General features: G+C 31.7%; 1 protein-coding gene and 1 long non-coding RNA gene across 5 annotated transcripts; one reads left to right on the top strand and one right to left on the bottom strand.

Moving 5' to 3' along the window:
* The first annotated feature begins 4,776 nt into the window (after positions 1-4,776).
* LOC132609012 (disease resistance protein Roq1-like) lies at positions 4,777-13,230 on the top strand. Of its 4 annotated transcripts, none has more exons than XR_009570643.1 (8): positions 4,777-5,529; positions 6,975-8,073; positions 9,740-10,024; positions 10,121-10,858; positions 10,956-11,457; positions 11,554-11,867; positions 12,092-12,254; positions 12,615-13,230. XR_009570643.1 is itself a non-coding variant. In XM_060322841.1 (6 exons), exons 1-5 carry the CDS (start codon positions 4,994-4,996, stop codon positions 11,451-11,453), a joined length of 3,156 nt encoding a protein of 1,051 aa, XP_060178824.1. In that variant the 5' UTR covers positions 4,778-4,993; the 3' UTR covers positions 11,454-11,461; positions 11,554-11,870. The 4 variants fall into 4 exon arrangements, 1 of the variants encoding a protein (XP_060178824.1); XR_009570642.1 differs by having other exon boundaries at positions 4,778-5,529; positions 10,956-11,461; XR_009570644.1 differs by having other exon boundaries at positions 4,783-5,529; positions 10,959-11,461.
* Positions 6,119-10,212, bottom strand: LOC132609013 (uncharacterized). The gene is made up of 2 exons (XR_009570645.1): positions 10,094-10,212; positions 6,119-6,580 (listed from the first exon to the last, which is right to left on the bottom strand). It is a non-coding gene; the product is annotated as an uncharacterized LOC132609013 (long non-coding RNA).
* Positions 13,231-22,442: the final 9,212 nt, after the last annotated feature.

A 22,442-nucleotide genomic window follows, 5' to 3' on the forward strand; every position in this document is an offset into this window, starting at 1 on the left:
AATACAACATATAATGGATATACTACAAGAGAAATGTACCCATATACAAATACAAAAACAGTTAAAACAAAATGAAATAAACTTCTGTAAAAGCGTAGTTTATACTACTCAAAGTTATGACAAAGACAATTATAAAAAGAAAAAACATAAAAAATATAGAACACATTATAATAAAAATTATCCTCAATATAATAGGAAGAAATATTATCTTAGAAAATCAGCAGCTAGAAAACCCTATTTAGACAGAAATAGGCATGTAAGAAAATATCAAATAGAAAGAAATTATAGAAATAAATTAGAATGCTTCACTTGTGTAAGTGTAGAGCACCTAGCAATATTTAATATAATTTAGGACACAATAGTTAAGTTCAACTTGGAAGGAAAAAGAAAGCTTAACGTAAGAAAATTTTAATTGTCAGTATTTTCCTTTTGTGATTTAATTTGAAAGGAGTTCTACAGAAATATCTGTTAATATAAAATTTTTTAACTATTTATATTTATTATAAGTTAACTTTGTTGATTTCTGATTCCACAATATCTTCGCATTAAATATTTTTGACATTAATTGAATACTGTAATATGTTTTGGTAAAAAAGTAAGTTATCCAATATAGGTTTAATTCAAAAAACCAAGTGAAATTAATATAACAGATGGAAATATCAATTTAGATTATCGGAGACTTTAATCTCAAAATATTTATGTAAGATATTAATTAGAAGAGTTTTCTATTGCTTGATTTTTTTTAAAAAAATCTAATACAACTAAGAAAAATGTTTTCTAATTTTTATATACGTTTATGTACATTAAAAGTTTTGAAGTCTTTTGAAAGTGTTAAATTAATATTATAAAAATATAGAAGCAAGAACAATTTTTTTTAAATATCTACAAATTAAATTTTTAACATTTGTTTGGCCTGGGCTTAGCACGGACCAAATAACACTAGTATAATTGCTATACATAAAAAAATGTACGTACCGATATGTAATAAGAAAAAAAATGTAAATAAAAAGTTTATTGATATTTAAAAAAAAATATAATGTGCTGTAAAGAAATTAAAATATAATTATTTAGTGAGATAAAATTGTAGTGTTGTGTTGTGTACATGTGCAACTAATTGTGAAAAAGGTAATGGTTAATGAAATTAATTTAAATGATAATAAATTGATAAACTAATTTCAAGAACTATGAGTAAAAATTGGGTGTCAACATGTGTGATTATAAATCATCTTATTAAGCGTAGAAATGAGAAATTTTAAGGATAAATTATTTCTTAAAGAGTTAATGGTTTAAAACACACATATACTATCACATGTTCATGAGTTTCACACCTTAACTAAACTATCTATTGTTCCATTTACCTATCTATACTATCACTTCATTTATATAAATTATGCGGAATTCAAAATAACTAACCAAACACACGTATTTGGTGTATTGAACATTTTGCTTAATTTATACTGAATTCATTTCTTTGTTTTTCTCATGTAAAGATGGGTAACTTCAGCTGTTAAGAGAAGTGGAAAGGAAATTGAATTCTACACAAATGGAACTAATGGTAACCTATTTACGATTCCAACTATTAAATGTGAAAGTTTTTTTTTTTTTTCAAATTCCAAAAGAATAATATTCTCTAAATTTAGGCAATAAGATAGAAAGGTCAAAAAGGTAAAAATGGGCGGGGCCTACATATTATGAAAAAGAGGAAAAGAAATAAAGGGGTAGATAGGGGTTGGTAGGACAGTAAGAAAAAAAAACATGTAGAAAAAGAACATGTAGAAAAAGTGTGAGTGTGTTCGTATATATAAGGAGAGAGAAAATTAGTCAAAAGTGGAGTTTTAAAAGCCAAAAATGAAGGAACATGTTTTCCCTTTTTTGGAGTGAAATAACAGATGTGATTTGATGATTTGATAATTTGCAAGCGGTGACTTTTGAAATGACTATAAATTAATTGTGTTTGTAATAAACTCTGTATTAACATTACTATTATATGTATATATATATAAAAGTGAGGTTAGTGAGTTTTTATAGTTTTCATATACTCATAACTCACTGATAACTCTAATAAGATGCTTACATATGATTTTTCCAATTGACTTCTCGTTGCATATTTTAATTTTTAATTTTTTGCTCTCATTCATTTTTTGAGACCACTCCACGTGGATTTTTATAATGACAACTTTTTATAGGCCACACATGAATTTATTTTTATATCTTTACCCTTAATTGAAGTTCTTATGACTTTGTGAATCCTCACACATTTTGGTAAATTTGAGAACTTTAGGGATTTTTTTTATGCCACTAAAAATAATGATATCATGGAAAAGGTTATAGTGGACGCCACAAAGCATACTCATATATATATATATATATATATATATATATGTGTGTGTGTGTGTGTGTGTATTTGAATTTTTATTATTAAACTTGTTTTAAAATATACCTTTTCTTAGGAATTTATTATAGACACGTAAAGAACTATCCCGTTATTCAAATTCTATCTTAATTTAAGCTTAATTATTGAATTAAAATATTATTCTTATAGTACTATTTAGTATTTGCTGATGTTTTTTTACTAATTATCATTTGCTATTTTCAATTTTTATTCGTCTAGTTAGACGCAAAGTTGTTTTATTTTCTCCTGTAATTTTGTGTCGTACATGCTGGCAAAATAAGTAATTAAGAAAGATTTCACTTAAGGTAGAATGTAGTTTTAAATTAAAGGAATAAATGCATATAAACTTATATTAATGTTAAATACTTTGAAAATGTATAATGTAAATTATAGTCCTTTCGTCTCAATCAAAAAATGAACTTCGAAGTACAGTACTAATTAATCAAATATTATATGAGCACACTTTTAACATAAAACTTATCTAATAACTTACTATATTAGAAGAGGAACTATAAAATATTATTTTTATCTATATTCTAAAGATGTTTGAAAAAATATTATAGTTAAAGAAAATATAGTTTGATCTTCAAACAGTAACAATTCCAGACAATTGCAAAAAGTATATTTTTTTACTTTTGTTTTAATATTAAAATATTTTATAGAATACATAATCAATATTTAATATAATTTAGGACACAATAGTTAAGTTTAACATGAAAAAGTTATTAAAATGATGATTTCATAAAAAGGTTCATTAAATTAAAAAAAATATATTACTTTTTAACATGCATCTTTTGGAAGGAAACAAAAAGATTAACGTAAGAACAATTTAATTTTATTGACTTTTCAGTATTTTCCTTTTGTGATTTAATTTGAAAGGAGTTCTACAGAAATATCTTTTAATATAAAGACTTTTAACTATTTATATTTATTATAAGTTAACTTTGTTGGTTTCTCATTCCACGATATCTTCGCATTAAATATTTTTGACATTAATTGAATACTGTAATATCTTTTGGTAAAAAAATAAGTTATCCAATATGGGTTCAATTCAAAAAGCCAAGTGAAATTAATATAAAAGATGGAAATCTCAATTTAGATTATCGGAGACTTTAATCTCAAAAGATTTAAGTAAGATATTAATTAGAAGAGTTTTCTATTGTTTGATTTTTTTTTAATCTACTACAACTGAGAAAAATGTTTTCTAATTTTTATATACGTTTATGTACTTTAAAAGTTTCGAAGTCTTTTGAAAGTGTCAAATTAATGTTATAAAATAAAGAAGCAAGAACAGATTTTTTTTAAAAATATCTACAAATTAAATTTTTAACATCTGTTTGGGCTCAGGCTTAGCACGGACCAAATGACACTAGTATAACTGATATACATTAAAAAAAATGTAAGTACCGATATGTAATAAGAAAAAAAATGTAAATAAAAAGGTTATTGATATTTTAAATGTGCGGTAAAGAAATTAAAATATAATTATTTAGTGAAATAAAATTGTAGTGTTGTGTTGTGTCCATGTGCAGCTGATTGTGAAAAAGGTAATGGTTAATAAAATTAATTTAAATGATAATAAATTGATAAAAATCCTAGTATTTGCATAAATAAGGATAATCATCAATAAATTGTGTTAAAATTGAAAAATGTGCCAAAAATATTATTTTTTTGTGTATTTAACAATCTAGGAGCCCTAAAACGCTAATTTCAAGCACTATGAGCCAAAATTGGGTGTCAACATCTGTGATTATAAATCATCTCATTAAGCGTAGAAATGAGAAATTTTAAGGTTAAATTATTTCTTAAAGAGTTAATGGTTCAAAATACACATATACTATCACATGTTCATGAGTTTCACACCTTAAGTAAACTATCTATTGTTCCATTTACCTACCTATAGTGTCACTCCATTTATATAAATTATGCGGAATACAAAATAACTAACCAAACACACGTATTTGGTGTATTTAACATTTTGCTTAATTTATACTGAATTCATTTCTTTGTTTTTCTCATGTAAAGATGGGTAGCTTCAGCTGTTAAGAGAAGTGTAAAGGAAATTGAATTCTACACAAATGGAACTAATGGTAACCTATTTACGATTCCAACTATTAAATGTGAAAGTTTTTTTTTTTTTTTTTCAAATTCCAAAAGAATGATATTTTCTAAATTAAATAATAGTTTAACTATAAACTTTTTAGTTTACCCCATTGCAATAATTTATTTTATATTTGAAGTATTTGTTTCATTTTTAAACTCCGTATTCATTAAAATACCATTACATAACTTAAGACGAATGACCGGAGTTAGTGAATTCTGACCAAAGTCTTTCAATGTAATTGCCTAAATTTGTAGAGAAAGACTTTGAGATGCAAAAGAGAATCTCACGAATAACTTGTTGAGGTCTCCACTTAATTTCTATGGAAGGCAACTTGTACGAAAAGACCCAAAAGTAATTTCCAAGAACGTGAAGTATTCTTTAGTTGACTTGACGCAGCCATAAAAGCTGAGGGTATATGTAGCTCTAATTCACTGCGCTAGTCTCTTTACCAAAAATCATCCTTTCATTCTTGCATCTTATCAAACCTTTATTCATCCATGGATTCTCGATTCACTCAAGGACAATCATCTACATCCTCCAATATTCTATCTACGCAAGGAGAATCATCTGCATCCTTCAAGTTCTTTTATGATGTATTCCTGAGTTTTAGAGGTATAGACACCCGAAAAACATTCTCAGGCCATCTTTATGACAGATTGCGTCTACATGGATATCAAATCTTCAAAGATGATAAGAGTTTAAGAAAGGGTGATGTGATTTCACCCGCACTAGAGGAAGGAATTGAAAAGTCAAGGATTTCCATTGTTGTTTTGTCAACAAGTTATGCTTCTTCTCGTTGGTGTCTTGATGAATTAGTTAAAATTCTTGAATGCAAAGAGAAGTTGAATCAAAGAGTTATGCCTATTTTCTATGATGTTGAACCTACAGAAGTGCGAAAGCAAACTGGGAAATTCGGTACAGAATTTGCTAAACTCAAGAAAAAATGTGAGACTCAAAGAATGAAAAAATGGAAAGCTGCACTTACTGAAGTTGCAAATTTATCTGGAAGCGAATTGCGAGTACTTGCTAACGGGTATTGTTTCTTGATTTCATTACTCCCTTACTTTTACTTGTCATGTTTCCTACTCAAAAGTCAAACTATATAGACTTGTAGTAATACTTTTTTGTTTGCCTATTCTCTTCTGTTTCCTTATTTCTTCCTTGTTAAGCATATATAACTGTGCAAGAAAACAGACTAATGGCCGAAAGCACCAAAGAAAACAAATACTATAAAAATGGCAGTAAAGTATACACCAAAAAAAACTCCATATTCCGACTCATGATATAGTTTCAACAGCTTGCTAACTCAAGACAAATATATTAACAATAAGTCACCGTTGAAATAGCCAATATGTACCAATAATATATTAAAATTAATACACCCTTAGAGGATGTTCAAAAATAAACTCTAAATTTATATATGTGTATGTGTGTGTATATTATTTATCTATATATATAATTTCTTAGAAGGTCCTATATGAAAAGGTTAGTTATCTATTTTACTACTCCAAATTGGTACCTATCCTGTTTCAAATTGGAATACCCTTCTCTCATATGTAACTATACTGCTGCATCTTCTCCTGTCTATGTCTTGGTATCCAGGTGACTTATTATCTTTTAAAAAAAAAAAAAAAAATTCCGCCGTAGGTTGGTGCAACCTTTTATAACACCAATAAGAAATTACAAAGAGTGGGGGGCAACGAGTCCAACCCTAAATTACAGAACAAGCTGGAGAATAAACAATCTAAATCACAATTTTACAAGTTCTGCACAACATATACAAAGGGTCCAGTGTATTAAGGCAAAAAAAAAAAAGCTTCAAGAATCAACTGGACTCCAATTTATACAAAAATTGTTCCTCTTTTGTTTATGCCTTAGCGATGCCATCTGAATGAGGTCCAATTTATAAGGCCCAGTAGCTGTGGAGGGGAGACTGGTGTGTGAGTAAATCAACAGCTCTTCATTAATAATGCTTCATTTGGCTAGTGCATCTGCGACTTGCTTAGCTTCCCTATAGCAATGTTGAACTTCGCGCAGCTAATGTTCCTTGTAATGTTTTGAATTTGCAAAATGATATCTTTCATCTGCCAAGGAATAGTATAGATGCCTTTTATCATTTCTATCACAATCACAGAGTCACATTTTCTACAAAAATTAGTCGTAATTGATAATATGGTAAAATTGGTAATTAATGTGCATTCACTGAACGGTATAAAAAGATCTTTATACTATCGGTATATACAACTTAAATTATTTCTTTGAATTTCCTATATGAAGAGGTAAGTTATCTATTTTACTCCTTCGAATTGGATTATCCCATCATGTGCCTATCGGGTTTCAATTGTGATACAGCTTTGCTTCATCCCACTGTGTTATGCCTTAGCTATTGAATTTGATTTGTCTATCATATATTTCAAATATCAAACTTTTATTTACTTGTTTCCTCTTTTAACTTTTGGTTTTGCTTAAAATTGGTAGGGATGAATCAGAATTTATTAAAATTATTATGCAAGATGTCAAAAAAGAGGTCAACTCTATACCTCTAAATGTTGCTTCTTACCCAGTTGGAGTAGATTCTCGTGCCAAAGATATAATAGAGTCGTTATTGCAAAATGGATGTGAATATGAAGTTAGCATGGTTGGTATACATGGAGTTGGTGGAATCGGAAAAACAACTTTGGCAAAAAAAATGTACAATCAATCATTTCAACATGGACACTTCGATGGTAGTTGCTTCCTTTCAGATGTTAAATCACAAGATAAAAACATTGGTCTACACAAGCTACAAGAGAAACTTCTCAATATACTGCTAAAAAGCAAGGACTCAGTTAATTGTGTTGATGAAGGCATCAAACTTATGGAAACAAGACTTAGGTCAAAGAAAGTTCTAATTGTTCTTGATGATGTGGACACAGAAAAACAATTGAAATCCTTGACAAAAAGAAGTTGGTTTGGTTCAGGTAGTTTAATAATCATTACAACCCGCAATAAGCGAGTGCTACGTAATCTTAGAAGAAAAGAGAGATATGAGGCCAAACTATTAAATGACGATGAAGCTAGGTTACTTTTTTGTGAGCATGCTTTTGACAATCCTTCTCTGCCACAAGATTATGTGAATTTGGCACAAGATATAATCAAATATGCAGGTGGGCTACCATTAGCTCTTGTGACATTGGGGTCACATTTGCATGGACAATCAATAGAAGAATGGAACGAAGAATTCAAAAGACTAAAAGATATTCCTCATGAAGATATCCAAAAGATTCTCAAAATAAGCTTTGATGGACTTCCGCATGATACTAAGACTGTTTTTCTTGATATTGCATGCCCCTTTCAATATTTAAAAGAAAAAGAAGTTACCAAAATACTAAATGCATGTGGTTTTCATGCTAAAAGTGAAATTGCGACTTTAGTCCAAAAACACTTGCTCCAAAGGGAAGGTCACTGCTTGGTGATGCATGATCTAGTGCGAGATATGGGAAGAGAAATCGTTCGCTTGGAAGCAACTCAATGCCCTGGAGGACGGAGCAGATTGTTCATCCATAAAGAAGTCTCTGCTGTTCTACTAGGAAATACCGTCAGTAAATCCTTTTCTTTTTTAATTTAATTGCTTATAACTTTTGCTATCATCATAAGAATTAAATTCATTAGTGCTTCGTCTTTGGTTGTAAACTAGAAATGACATTTGCTAAAAAACTTTAATTAGGAAGGGGTTTTGACTATTTTACCTTTATTTACGTCTTAAGATGTAATATGTCTTCATTTAATATTTACTCTATTTATGTGTCATCTCCATCAATTGAGGTGTTCGTAGAATTATAGTCTTTAAGCACAATTACTACTAACGATATAATAGGGAAAAAATAGTTAATTTTGTCTTGAACTTCTAAATGACAAATAAATTATGATAACTAATTTTAAAAATCACGAGAGATAATTTGAGACCGGAGACCAACATACTTATGGGCATAGACCATATTTCTCCAAAGCTAGTTATTCAAAGATGTTTGGCTTTATCTTTTTCTTTTTTCTTTTCTCAATTCATCATTTTATGTTTTGTATATTTTATTGTTTAATTATGTTCTTACTGACTTTTTATGATTATCTAATTGTGGAAGTTACTGTTGCTCAAAGAATCAGGCATGTGAACTTTTGAAAAGTGTTATAAATAGGTACACATGTGGAACGTTTACGTTATTATTTCTAGAACTATATATACAGAATATTATTTGAATTATAATCTTATATATATATTCTATCTTTAATTGGTGCTATTATTAGGTTGGTAGATGCAATTTGTTCTCTTTTTTCATCTTTTTTCTTTCCTTTGATATTATCATGTGAACTAATTGAATTCTGCTAGCTAATTTTTGAAATATATATATATATATATAATATTCTATCTTTAATTGGTGCTATTATCAGGTTGGTAGATGCAATTTGTTCTCTTTTTTTCATCTTTTTTCTTTCCTTATGATATTATCATGTGAACTTATTGAATTCTGCTTGCTAATTTTTGAAAGACTCACCTTAGATTTTTGAGCAATTTTACTTTCTCTTCTAACATCCTATGATGTGTAATTTCATTTTTCTTGATACATTGTGTATTCTCTTTGTTTGTCTCCCAGTTTGTATATATACTCCTTTTGCACCAATTTATGTGATAATTTTCGCTTCTCTAGATTCAAACTGTATGAACTTTGACCATCATTTTAACATATCTTTTTCATCAAGTTGATATAATTAGAAAATTTGTAACTTATAGTAGTACTTTTCATGTATTTCAAATACATAAATTTTAATATAAGATTGAGTTAATGTAATATAAAAAAAAGAGACCACTTAGCCTTTTTTTCTTAGATAAAAAAAGAGTCCACTTAACAAATCAAGAAAGAATTAACCTTGTATTTTCATATTTGCCCCTATTAAGTATTATATGATTAAATTTCATATTTGTCCCTATTAAGTGTTATATGATTAAATTTCAGTGTCTATTTAATTAGAGGTAGTTTAATCAAATTACCTATTTTTATCTAGGAGTCAATATTTTCTTAAGAGGTGTGCAAATGGCTAAGTGCACTCTTTTTTTAATCAGGAAGGAGTACAATTTAGCTTCAAAATTTAATTAATTTGACTCTAAAAAAATAAAAAGTATCACATAAATCAGTGCGTAAACCATTTTCTCTCTTAATTTCTGGGACTTAACCTGACCTTAAGATACTTTTATTTTTACTGAACTACAGGGTACCGAGAAAGTGGAAGTACTGATTTGGGATACTGATCGAGTTGGGGCATTAGAGGGTTTGACGGTGAGCACTGAGGTATTTCAGAAAATGAAAAATCTTAGGGTTCTTATAATCGATGGTTTATGTGTGAGTGGAGATTTTGGGCTGTTCCCCAAGCAGCTCAAATATTTGTCTTGGCGATTCTGTCCTTTAGAACGTATGCCATCAAATTTTCCAGCTGCGAATCTTGTATTTCTAGATATGAAGGGTGGTTATATGGAAGAGTTTGATCTGAATTTGCAGGTTTGTTAACCCAATTCTATAATTTCATGTGTATTCTTGTTGCAATTACCGAGTGAAAGAAAATCTTACTTGAAACTGTATTTGGTTTACATTTAGTGTTGCCCAATGTTGAAGGAGCTGAATCTCTCTTTTTGCGAGCGCCTCGGAAGAACTCCAAAGTTCAATGGTGCACAAAGTCTTGAGACTTTGCTGCTTCAAGGTTGCAGACGTCTGAGGGAGATCGATCAATCAATATGCCAGCTGAAATCCCTTCAAGTCTTGGACATTTCTGGGTGCGATGAGATACAAACACTGCCAGTTGACCTTGGAAATGTGCAAAGTCTAAGATGTCTTTGTGTAATTGATACGGGTATAAAACGATTACCTAAATCTGTTGAAAAGCTAAAAAATCTTGTATCTTTGGAATTGGGATTTTTGAAGGGCGGAAGGATTTTTCCTCAAAGCAGACCCTTAAGGTCCTTGTCGACTTGTCTTTCCCATTTAGCCCTTACAAATTTTGGTTTCTCCGAGGCTGATATTCATGTCCATATTGGGAGTTTATCCTCCTTGATATGTTTAGATCTGAGTGGCAACAATTTTCATCATCTACCTTTTGATTTTTCTAAGTTACGATTCTTAAAGGACTTGCGTTTGAATGACTGTAAAAATCTTCAAACACTCCCGTCAGTATCAAATTTAGAGAATCTTGAAAGTCTCCAACTTAGGAATTGCAAGAAGTTGGTCGACATTAGAGGGTTGGACAACCTCCCTTCTATAAAGCGGATCGACATGATCGATTGTAGTTCTCTGCCGAATCCTTTCAATGAAGGCTTCTTTAGAAAATATCCATATAAGGTTAGTCTCTCTCTCTCTCTCTCTCTCTCTCTCTCTCTCCCCCCCCCCCCCCCCCCCAATCATATTATTAACGATCTTTTGTCTTTGTCTGATGAAGCAGTTCTTTCAAATTGATCTCCAATGCAATGAGATTCCAGATTGGTGCAGCAATAAAGTAGCAGCTCCATCTATCTGTTTGACTGTCCCCAGACATGATAAGGAGTATAAGTTCTTAGGAATGGCTCTCTGGTTTGTTTCAACTGGAAGCTTTGTTGTTTCTGTATCCCATAGAGAGAGAGCGCTTATGGGGTGGCATATCAGTAATTATAAACCCCAAGGACAAATATCATGTGTATATTACATATCTTACTTAGATAGACCTTTTGACGGCCAGATGATCAAAGGCGGGGAAAAGATAACAGTCCACGAGAGAGGCGATATATTCTCTTTCAAAGATAGAGTAAAGAAGATAGGGAGAGTAAAGAAGTTAGGGATACATCTGTTATACTTAGACCAACACGGTAATGTTACATCTTTGCCGGGAGAGGTGGATCATTCTTATTCTCCGTTTCCAGAAGAACGTTCAGCAAGGCATGAAGAGCAAAGTTTGATTTGAATTTGTAGGTTTGTTACTCAATTCTACAATTTCATGTGTACTCTTGTTGCATCTGAGTGAAGGAAAATCTTACTTGAAACGGTATTTTCTTTACATTTAGTGTTGCCCAAGGTTGAAGGAACTGAATCTCTCTGATTGCGAGCACCTCAGAGAAACTCCAAAGTTCAATGGTGCACGAAGTCTTGAGACTTTGTGGCTTCAAGGTTGCTCAAGTCTGACGGAGAAGTTCCGGTCCACTTTTGAACACGGTCTTCTACTTAAGGCTTTTCCACAGCTTGATTCAAGGAAAGAAAAAAATCTATTTATCTCGTGTCCGACCTTAGCGGTCAAGAAGATGAAAGGCAGCGCTACTTGGGCATTTCCTATTTGCTTAAGACAATGGGGAAGATTTCCCTTCATGTGGAGGATATGCAGGTGGGTGGTTAATATATATTAAGATCTCTGTTTGCTCCACTCTAAATATTTCTTAGCCTAGTACTGTTACCTTCAAAAAAAAAAAAAAATCTTAGCCTAGTCATTGCTATTTTATTCACTTTCTCTTTTTTTCAAACTATACATAACATTTTTGGCCTTATTCTCCCATATGTTGTGCGAGGAGCGAGTGTTTCATGCAGCGGAATGTGTGTGTTCTTTTGCAGATGAAAATTATCTTCAATTGTTTCAAATCAATTTCACCAAAGCTTGTAGATCAGAATAGATTGTTGTCCCCTGACGGTGAGGTTGATTGCCAAAGCTTTGCATATCATATGCTGTTGCCGCTGTACAAAGTTTGTGAAGGATTTGCTGGAAAAGTTATATCAGGTACGTCTCTCACGATTCATTCAATCTCTGGCAAGCTTATTGTTTTAAGGTCCATAATATCTTTGATGCAAAGTGGTAGTTGCAGAAGTGTATGATGTTACCTTTTAGTCATTTCGTTCATCATAATCCAAGATTTGTTGGCTTGAAAGCACTTCTAGTAACAAAAAAAGGGACAAAGGGATACACTTGATTTTGAAGAAAAGGCTACGGATCCATGCATTCTGTCTGTCAGGAAATTCGAGCAGTCTAAGTTTCCGTCAAGTCAATTTTCCCACCATTTACAAAATGCTTTTCACTTTCTTCTTGGTTTCCGAGTAATTAAATGTATATATAATGATTACGTTTGCATCGTATCTACAGATGACGTGAAACAAATGGCTGAAGAAGTGCGCGGGAGCATAACCAAAGTAATGGGACTGCAGAGTTTTGTCCAAATCTACAGTCATATAAGGAAGAATCTCAAATCCAAGAGGGATAACAGGAAACAAGAAGAGAAGGAGGTCATTGCTGTGATTAATCCAATGAGAAATGCCAAGAGGAAGTTGGCCAAGAGGAAGCTGAGGAATGCAGAAAAGCATAAAGCTCATAATAAAAGGAAAATGACTGCAATGAAATGGGAAGATGGATGTAGTTAGTTGGACTTTGTTAGGTGTGAACAATTGAGCATCTTCGACACGAAGAAGGATGGGCTCCATCTGGGGGTGAGAGTTGGCGTGATAACAAAGTAGATTTCCCCTTAGAACCTCCGCAGCCGGGGCAGCCCTCCCCTAAGTAGCTTTTATAGAAAGTTTTGTTTAATTTATTTGATCAACTATTTCATTGTCTAGTGCTAGTAGTTGCACTAAGCTTAATTAAAGAAGGAATCTGTATAGTGAATATAGTGGCCCTTTCATTAACCTACATTGCAAGAGAACATCGTAAGTGATTGAACAGTGTAATTTAAGGATTTTAAGTAATGGGGAATTGTCTTGGAGAAGAGTGTTCTTCCTATTTTGGGAATGCAAAGGAAAAAACAAAGGTTAAACATGGGGGTTTTTACTTGGATTATGTCACACTCACTGAATGGAAATAATGCAATTGGATTCCTTCGACTTGCATTCGATTATCTTAATTCCAAGCAAATTGGGTTTGGTTTATGAATATATTGTACTGCATATATTTACGGTACCACTTGAAGAACCTCTTGTTTAATTTTATTCGATTTATCTTATGGATGTTTCAATTTGTAATGACCTAAAATTTATAAGCTGTGTTATTTTATCTCAAAACTTAATTTTAAGAATTTGGCCTAATCATATTTCATCACTCTACAATAATATAAGCTCAAGATTTATGTATGGACTACGATAAAATAATTTATATACTCAAGCAAAAAGGTTAAATAAATATATAAATAAAAAAAGAGAAAAGTGTCCACAAACACGGGAAATGTAAATCAGATCGAAGCGAATCGAACTAGTTTGGTTCGGTATTTAGTGTCCACCTTCAAAAAATCGAAATCAAAATAGCCAAATCGAACTTTGATAAAATTGAACCGAAGAACCGAACGCCCACCAAAATTTAATACATTACCCAAAAAAAATAGAATAGTCCAGATCCATTAAGTTTAAGCCCAAAAAAACCCAATTGAACAAGCCCTTTTTTGTTTTTATATCCCTAGTTTTTCACTTCAGTTGAGAAAATAAAATACAGTCAAACCTCTCTATAATTGTCATTCGTTATAATGACATTTCACTATAACGGCCTGATTTCCTCCGGAACCGATTTTTTATGTTATATTTTACTTCTCTATAATAGCATTTCACCTATAACAGCAATGATATCCATTATAGTCGTGCACTCTTTGTAAATTACCTCTCTATAACAGTCATACTCAAATAGCTTGTAATAATATTTTATAAGAAATATGTGACAACAAAAGTGTCAATGAAGGACCTCAACCTACTGCTACTTGGAGATAGAAGAGTCAACTGTTAAGCACTTAGACAGTCTTCAAGCGAAATCTATTAAATTTCCTTTTGCAGAAAGTTGGGACAAAAGTCTTCGTCAGTTCAAGCGTTATATTATCACCAAGAGGCTACAATTTAAGAAACAACCTACAATTGTAGAGTTTTCGCATAAAACTTAAAATATTTAAATTCTCAATTAATTTAAAATGCATATGTTCCATAGATTTTAATTCTTTATTTGTGTGGTACAACTAGTTATGAATTTAGTAGTAATTATTAGTCTTTTCAATTTTTAATTTATGAGATATGAAAATCAATTGAGATTTTAAAATTTACAAGTATATTGTTTTCGTTTATAACATACAAAGTACAAAAAGTTAATTGTTTGCGTACTTTTGTTTATAACAGCTAAATGAGATCTAAATATTGAACGCCAATATACATGCATAACAACACCTTACTTACCCTCACAAGGTGTTTACACCAAATCAATATAACTTACTGTGGCTAAATAATTTAGTGGTGTGAATATATACATTAATTAACCATGGTTAAATGATGTTATTGTATATTCATACACATGACATGCATCCATTGGTTTAGTGTAAACACCGGTGCGGGTAAGTTTTTACCACCATTACATGTGGATATATATATGTAGCCGCTTCAGTGGGATCCTTTCCATTGTGCGATTATGAATTTATAGCAATTGAAGTATAATGCTTTAAAGAGGTAGGTTCTGAATTTTGAATATGAAAAGTGAGTTTAGATCAAATAAGTATGGGAAAAACTTGAAAACATTGGCAATTTACTATCATTGCAAAACGAGTTTGCTAGAATTGTTATTGTTTTGGCAAATTGATGACGGTAATTTGTTCTTTATGATATTTTGAAATATGCAAATTTAAGCCCATTTGGAGTAAATTTGAAGGTTGAACTTATTCATTTGTTTGTTTTTTCGCTTGGCTGTATAAATGATGAAAAGCATAAATCTCTAAATTAGACTCAATTTGTAATTTGCACATCTAAATTGTGGTGGGCAATTTGCAGGATTGCCCTTTGCTGGGGTGGTCTTTAATTTTCGTCCTTCACTAAAAATTCTTTGATTTCGGGTTCGAACCCTTGTTCAGTCAAAAATTCGAAAAAAAAAAAATCGCAAGGTAGAGTTTGGATTCGTAAGACAAAGTTTCAAACTCTGCCTTGTGAAATTCCTTTTTTTTTTTACTGAGCTGGGGTTTGAACCCAGAACCTCGAAATATTAGGTAAAGGGCAAAAATTAAAGACCGCCAATTTGAGGAACAAAAATTAAAAAACACCCCAAAAGAAGGTCAAAGTGCGCAAAAATAAAAAATAAAAAATTATGGTTTCCTTATTCATGACCTATTATCATCTTATCGTTCCTTGTGGTAGGAGAAGTGGTTTAAGCTCTTTGTTAGTGCTTGCAAAGGGAAAGTGCGAAAAAAAAAAATTATATGTGACTTTCTCTTTAAACAACAATAGCATATCAGTGCTATTTCAGAAACGGAGTCTAGGAAGGATAGGATGTACGGAGACTTTACTTCTACCTTTATGAGATAAAGAGGTTCTTTCTGATATATAGTCCCTCGACTCAAAGGGATACCGGTTAGTTACTCCTTTAATTAAAATTGTAATTAACTTTAAATTAATGACGCTCATCCTTGACTATCTATATACTATAATTTTGAATTTCCCTCTTTCCCACCAAGATATTTCATGTCAAGTTAGTACAAAATTAAAAACGTTGAGTTAAAAAATTTGTTTCTTCTTGTTTTTACCAACTAGAGACAACTCATCTTCTCTCATGAACACCTAACTCTTCTCAAAACTCAATTACTTACAACATCAACATGCTATATACATCCACAAAGGCATTACACAAATCTTCATGACAAGTGTATCTAACTCCTTATGCAGTAATTATGCATGGAAAATTCAACAAGTCCATTTCAGAGTCCCAACATTTCTTTAAATGATGACTATGTGAAAAATTAAAGTTAATTTTTTGGAAGAATAAATATCATAGATATTTAGAAGAGTTTCTAGAAAGCTATAATGTAATATCTTTGATATATATTGTATTTAGGAAATGTCTAAAAATTCTAGACACTTAGATATTTATAGTTGAGTATAGAATTATCTAGATCCTTTTGTATCTAGAATAATATCATGATAGTCTAGAATAGTGGTAGGAGATAAGAGTAACTAGATTTTTCTTATGGATGTATCTAGAAGTATTTCTAGAACCATTCCTACACAAGTATAAATAGGTGTGACCTTAGTCATTTGTAACCAACCCCAATTGTAAGATAATACTACCAATACAAGTCAATTCAAGTAAACTTTTCCTTTCCATAGCTTCCTCTTCTTTAGTTGAATCTTCCAATCTTATTTACCGATCTTGAGCTAGCAGAAGGTTTCCCCGATTTACTTTTCTTCTGCTATATTTCTCTACATGGTATCAGAGCCATAGCCACAGGGTTGGCTTCTAGATTTTGTTTCAAGATCGGGTTAGTGGTAGATTCAACTGGTTTCTCTAAATCGATTTAAGCGGTCGTGTTAATGGACTGGGGATGTTGTTGAATCAGTCCAATTACAAGGTATGGAAGACATGTATGGAGTCATACCTTGTGGGAGAGGATTTGTGAGATGTTGTTAATGGTAGTTACATAAGTCCTCCTACTGACAGACCGGAAAATAGCAGTGCATACAAGAAGTGGAAGCAGATTAATGCGAAAGCGGAGTTCATCCTAAAGAGGTCCATCTCACACAACTTGTTTGATCGTATTATAAAGTGCAAATCAGCTCTTGAAATTCGGAGGACCCTTGTTCGTTTGTTCAACAAGAAAAATGAAGCCCGACTACAAATATTGGAGAATGAATTAGCGAACACCACTCAAGGTAATCTTTCTATTACCGAGTACTTTTTGAGGATTAAGAACTTATGTTCAGAGATCTCTTTATTAAATCCGGATGAGGCTATCTCTGAAGCACGAATGAGAAGAACTATCATTCGTGGTTTGAAGTCAGAATATATTCCTTTTGTTACATCAATTCAAGGATGGGCTCAACAACCATCCTTGGAGGAGTTTGAGAATTTGTTGTCATCACAGGAGCTACTAGCCAAACAGATGGCTAGTGCATGTTTTAAAGAAGGGGAAGGGAATGCTCTTGTAGCCGACAAGAGGAACTTCAAAGAAAAAACATTCACAGATACGCCACACTCTCGATCTCAAAGTGTTTCCAGCTCGCTAGAAATGAGAGATAAGGGTCAAAACCACACCTTAACTATCACTTTTTGTTTAGTTTCATACCTAAGCTATCATAAGGTTGAGAAAACTACCTAAACTATCACTATCTAGTTTGTAAAACACACTTGAACTAAATGTGTAAACTCACTCTCCAAAAGACAAGTAAAGCTGAAATTTTCTTAAAAAGATTATCCACGTGGCATAAGTAATGCTATGGTGACATCTACATGGAAATTAAAAAATAATATTTTTTTTAAAACAAAAACTGTATTTTAAAAAAAAGCTGCATTATTTTTTTTTTTAAATCAGCATTTTTTTTTAAATATGAAAAAATAATAACTTTTGTAAAAAATTATCAAAAAAAAAAATAGAAAATCAGAGAAAAAAAAGATTTAAAAAATGGAAAAGTTGTTGTTATTTTTTTTTTAAATGTGAAAACTAAATAATCAGTTTTTTTTTTTAAATTACTTTTCCATTTTTTAAACTATTTTTATATTCTTTTACAAAAAATTTTATTTTTCAGTTTGTTTTTTAAAACTAATAGTTTTTAAAATTTCCATGTAGGTGTCATTGTGACATTATTTATCCATTTGAACAACACTTGGGAATATTTTTATACAAAATGGAGAGTGTATATCACATGTCATTCAAGAATGATTTGAGGTTTTTTTTCGCAAATTAGATAGTGATAATTTAGGTAGTTTTCTCAACTTTATGATAGTTTAGGTATGAAACTAAAAAAAAATTATAGTTGAGATGTATTTTTAATCCTTATCTCTAATTTATATAGTCAAGCATAAAAGATAAATAAATTTATAAATTAAAAAGAAATAGTGAGTACAAACACGAAAACGGTAACATTAATAGATAAATTTTACTTTTGTATACGAAAATGACTTGCAAATGACCTGACCCAAAATGAAGTTTCCAACAAAAAATAATTAGGCCTCTTTGACTTAACTTATCTAAAGCAGCTTATAAGTCCATCCAAACAGGCTCTAGGCTCTGAGCACGCGTATTACGAGTGTACCCAATATCAACATGAGTATAAACATTTAATATTACATGAATAATATCAAAGTTGTATTTGAAATGTAAAATATTTTTCTTAGGTACAAGCTCAATGATTAATGTTGATCACATTCATCTAACTCAATAAATCAAGCAATCATTCCCCCATAAAAGTCCTCGTATGTCTTATTGTAGTTTTGCTAAAGTAATTTTATATTTGCTTTAAAAGCTTATACTGACTTGTATTTCATGACTTATTTTATATCATAAGTTTTAGAAGTCTTTGTTTTATTTTTAAAATCTCGTGCTCATTAGAAAACCATTACATAATTGAGACGGATGAAACAAGTAAATTTTGACCAATTCTTTCAATTAATTTGCCGATAATGTAAAAGAGGTTCACAGAAAAAGACTTTGAGATGCGAAAGAAGAGATCCCCATAAACAGGTTGATGTTTCCACTTAATTTCTGTCAAGGCAATTTGTACGAACTAAATTAAATTCTTGACACTCAAAGTTGGAGCTGTGCTTCATATTATGTACTACAAGACTCTTATTTTTATCATAACTTTTAATGGTAAAATCAGGATTGGCTATATCTTGAAAACGGAAAAGGGCCAAAATTACCCCTGAACTTTAAAAAATAGTTCATCCATACCCTTCGTTATACTTTAGGGCCAATTATACCCTTATAGTTATACTATGGGGTCAATTATACCCTTATGTCTAACGGCTGCCACGTGGCATCATCTCAGCCCTTCAAAATTATTTTACCCTCAAATAATTTTTTACCCACTAAAATAACTCAAAACAACCCGAATTTTTTTTTCCAGCAAAAATAATACGGAATTATTTTTATATTTTTTCTGGAAAAATAATTTCGTATTATTTTTGCTGGAAAAAAAAATTCGGGTCGTTTTGAGTTATTTTAGTGGGTAAAAAATTATTTGAGGGTAAAATAATTTTGAAGGGCTGAGATGATGCCACGTGGCAGCCGTTAGACATAAGGGTATAATTGACCCCATAGTATAACTATAAGGGTATAATTGGCCCTAAAGTATAACGAAGGGTATGGATGAACTATTTTTCAAAGTTTAGGGGTAATTTTGACCCTTTTCCGTCTTGAAAATATAATAAAAGGATGAAACTAACGAGGTTACTCTTTCTAATTCTGGTCTTGTAGCTGACATTATAGAGTACAAACTGATGAAACAAGGTGTAAAAGAGACATGATGGACTCCAAACAGCAGTATCTTCTCATCACAAGTGCTAGAGTAAGTGAAAAATCTTAAACACGTTTCACAATCTTCAATCTCCAATACATGATATATCCTAACTTTTAACTCAGGAGAATAAGACATCCATCAAAATAAATAATCTTCCAGGCAAGATCTGCTGAAAAGAAGAAACTAACCGAAAAAGAAATAAGCATATTAAAAGCCAAATCCTTTCATCCTTAACTAAATATAGAACTGCAATACAACAACAACAACAACAACAACAACCCAGTGAAATCCCACAACGTGGGGTCTGGGGAGGGTAGAGTGTACGCAGACCTTACTCCTACCAAGGTAAGACGGCTGTTTCCGAGAGACCCTCGGCTCAATAAACACATAAAAAGAGGTCAGATAAGGCTAAGAGATTCAAAGTGATATGAAAATGAAGTAACGCAAGCGAAACAGATAACATAGAATAATCAAAGCACAGAAAATAACAGATAATAGCATACATCAGAGCACAAGAAATTATACTATGATAATGCAACTAGCTACTAATAAGACAGGATAATGAGACTATCTACTAGCCTTCTACCCTAATGTGGGTCCTCCAAACCCTCCTATCTAAGGTCATGTCCTCGGTAAGCTGTAACTGCACCATGTCGTGTCTAATTACCTCACCCCAATACTTCTTTGGCCTACCCCTACCTCGTCTGAAACCATCCATGGCCAACCTCTCACACCTCCGCACTGGGGCATCCGTGTCTCTCCTTTTCACATGCCCAAACCATCTCAATCTCGCTTCTCGCATCTTGTCTTCCACCGAGGCCACTCCCACCTTGTCCCGAATATCCTCATTCCTAATCCTGTCACTCCTGGTGTGGCCACACATCCATCTCAACATTCTCATCTCGACAACTTTCATCTTTTGAACGTGGGAAATCTTAACTGGCCAACACTCCGCCCCATACAACATAGTCGGTCTAACCACCACTTTGTAGAACTTGCCCTTAAGTTGTGGTGGCACCTTCTTGTCACATAGCACTCCGGAAGCAAGCCTCCATTTCATCCACCCTGCCCCAATACGATGTGTGACATCATCGTCAATCTCCCCGCTGCCTTGCATAATAGATCCAAGATACTTGAAACTACTTTTCTTCTGGATGGCTTGGGTACCAAGCCTCACTTCCAAGCCAGCCTCCTGAGGTGCTTCACTAAACTTACACTCTAAGTACTCTGTCTTGGTCCTACTCAGCTTAAACCCTTTAGACTCCAGAGTTTGTCTCCAATCTGTCGCACCCCATTTTAACCGGGATCGATTAAAGGAGTACGACGTATTGGTGATTCCTATTTATTTTGTTTTAAGGAGTCACCACCTAATTAATTTAACGGTGAATTAGGACACCTAAATATTAACTAAGGGAAAGTTAAAACTAAACATCAATTAATAGTCTGTTTAACCAGTGTGATTCTAGGTAAGGGCTCTATATTATCCTAAAGGGAAGGGGTTAGGCATCCTTTAGAATCCATTAACTTACGATTATCCGACCAAACTTAGGTTAATTAATTAAGACTAAATATAGTGTTTAAATTTTATAAAATAGCTTAATATGGCTAAAGTTTTAGAGGAAAATAATGTTAAAATAAGATTTACGGGAAATATAATAATTTGTATTAAAGGAGAACTTTAAAGGGCTATTTTAAAATAAGACAGGGTTGTTAAGATTTTGAAGAAAAAATATGATAATGCGATTTAGATATGATTTGTGAAATAATTTGCACAAAAAGAGATTTCCCATGCTATTTAAAATAAATGATAAATATTGCTAAACTTTAAATAATAATGTTATTTTAAAAAATGAGACTTGCATATAAATAGAAGCTTTTAATAGAAGACCTAGCCAATTTAAGCTGGAAATAAAATTACATTATATGAGTATAATAGTGTAGAAAATCTAAACTTATTTTTTATAAATAGAATGCAAAAAATAATGAGTTTTCTTTCTCTTTTGTTTAATTATGCTTGGCTATAAATATGTATAATTGGATGAATCTTGAAAACAGTGTTTATAAAATATACTTGAGTTTATATTTGTGTATTAGTGATGTTTTAAAATGTATATGATAGTAAGAATAAAATATGATTCCCTTTACTTAAAATATATAGTCATGTTATTTTGCAAATCAATTGTTCCAAATAAAATAAATATTAGACATTATAAATAGTTTTAACATGAAAAGAAGAGAATAAAACTTATGGAATTAATTATTGGTTTACTACCCATTACTAAGACTAAACCCCACTAATTTCACAACGGTTCATCTAAATTAACAAGTGTTAGTCAGGCGATACAAATTAAATGCATAAAAAATAAAATAGAGGAGTAAATAAGTTAAATGGGCTCAGCCCATTTCATGGCTGCTACGATCAGATTGTTGTTGGGCTTCAGCCCAGTAATTTCATTGTATTGCTGTGGCCTGCTGCTGTATGGGCTTGGCCCAAAATATTTTTTTATCTGCTGCGGACGTAGATTGATCCGAGAGGATTTTGCGTTGGGCTTTTAGTCCAACACCGAATGCGGAAGAAGACGAGTCACTCGGACTCGTATGCGATGGTCATGCATAAAACGAAAGGAGAAAGATTAGTATATAATCAACGGATGAGGTTAAAACATGTAAAATATAACTCAAAACAAGTCAATAGATTGTATATATACTGTGTATATTTTAGTATATCTTATGT

This window comes from Lycium barbarum, chromosome 9 (assembly GCF_019175385.1).
Source record: "Lycium barbarum isolate Lr01 chromosome 9, ASM1917538v2, whole genome shotgun sequence".
NCBI classification, from domain to species: Eukaryota; Viridiplantae; Streptophyta; class Magnoliopsida; order Solanales; family Solanaceae; genus Lycium; species Lycium barbarum.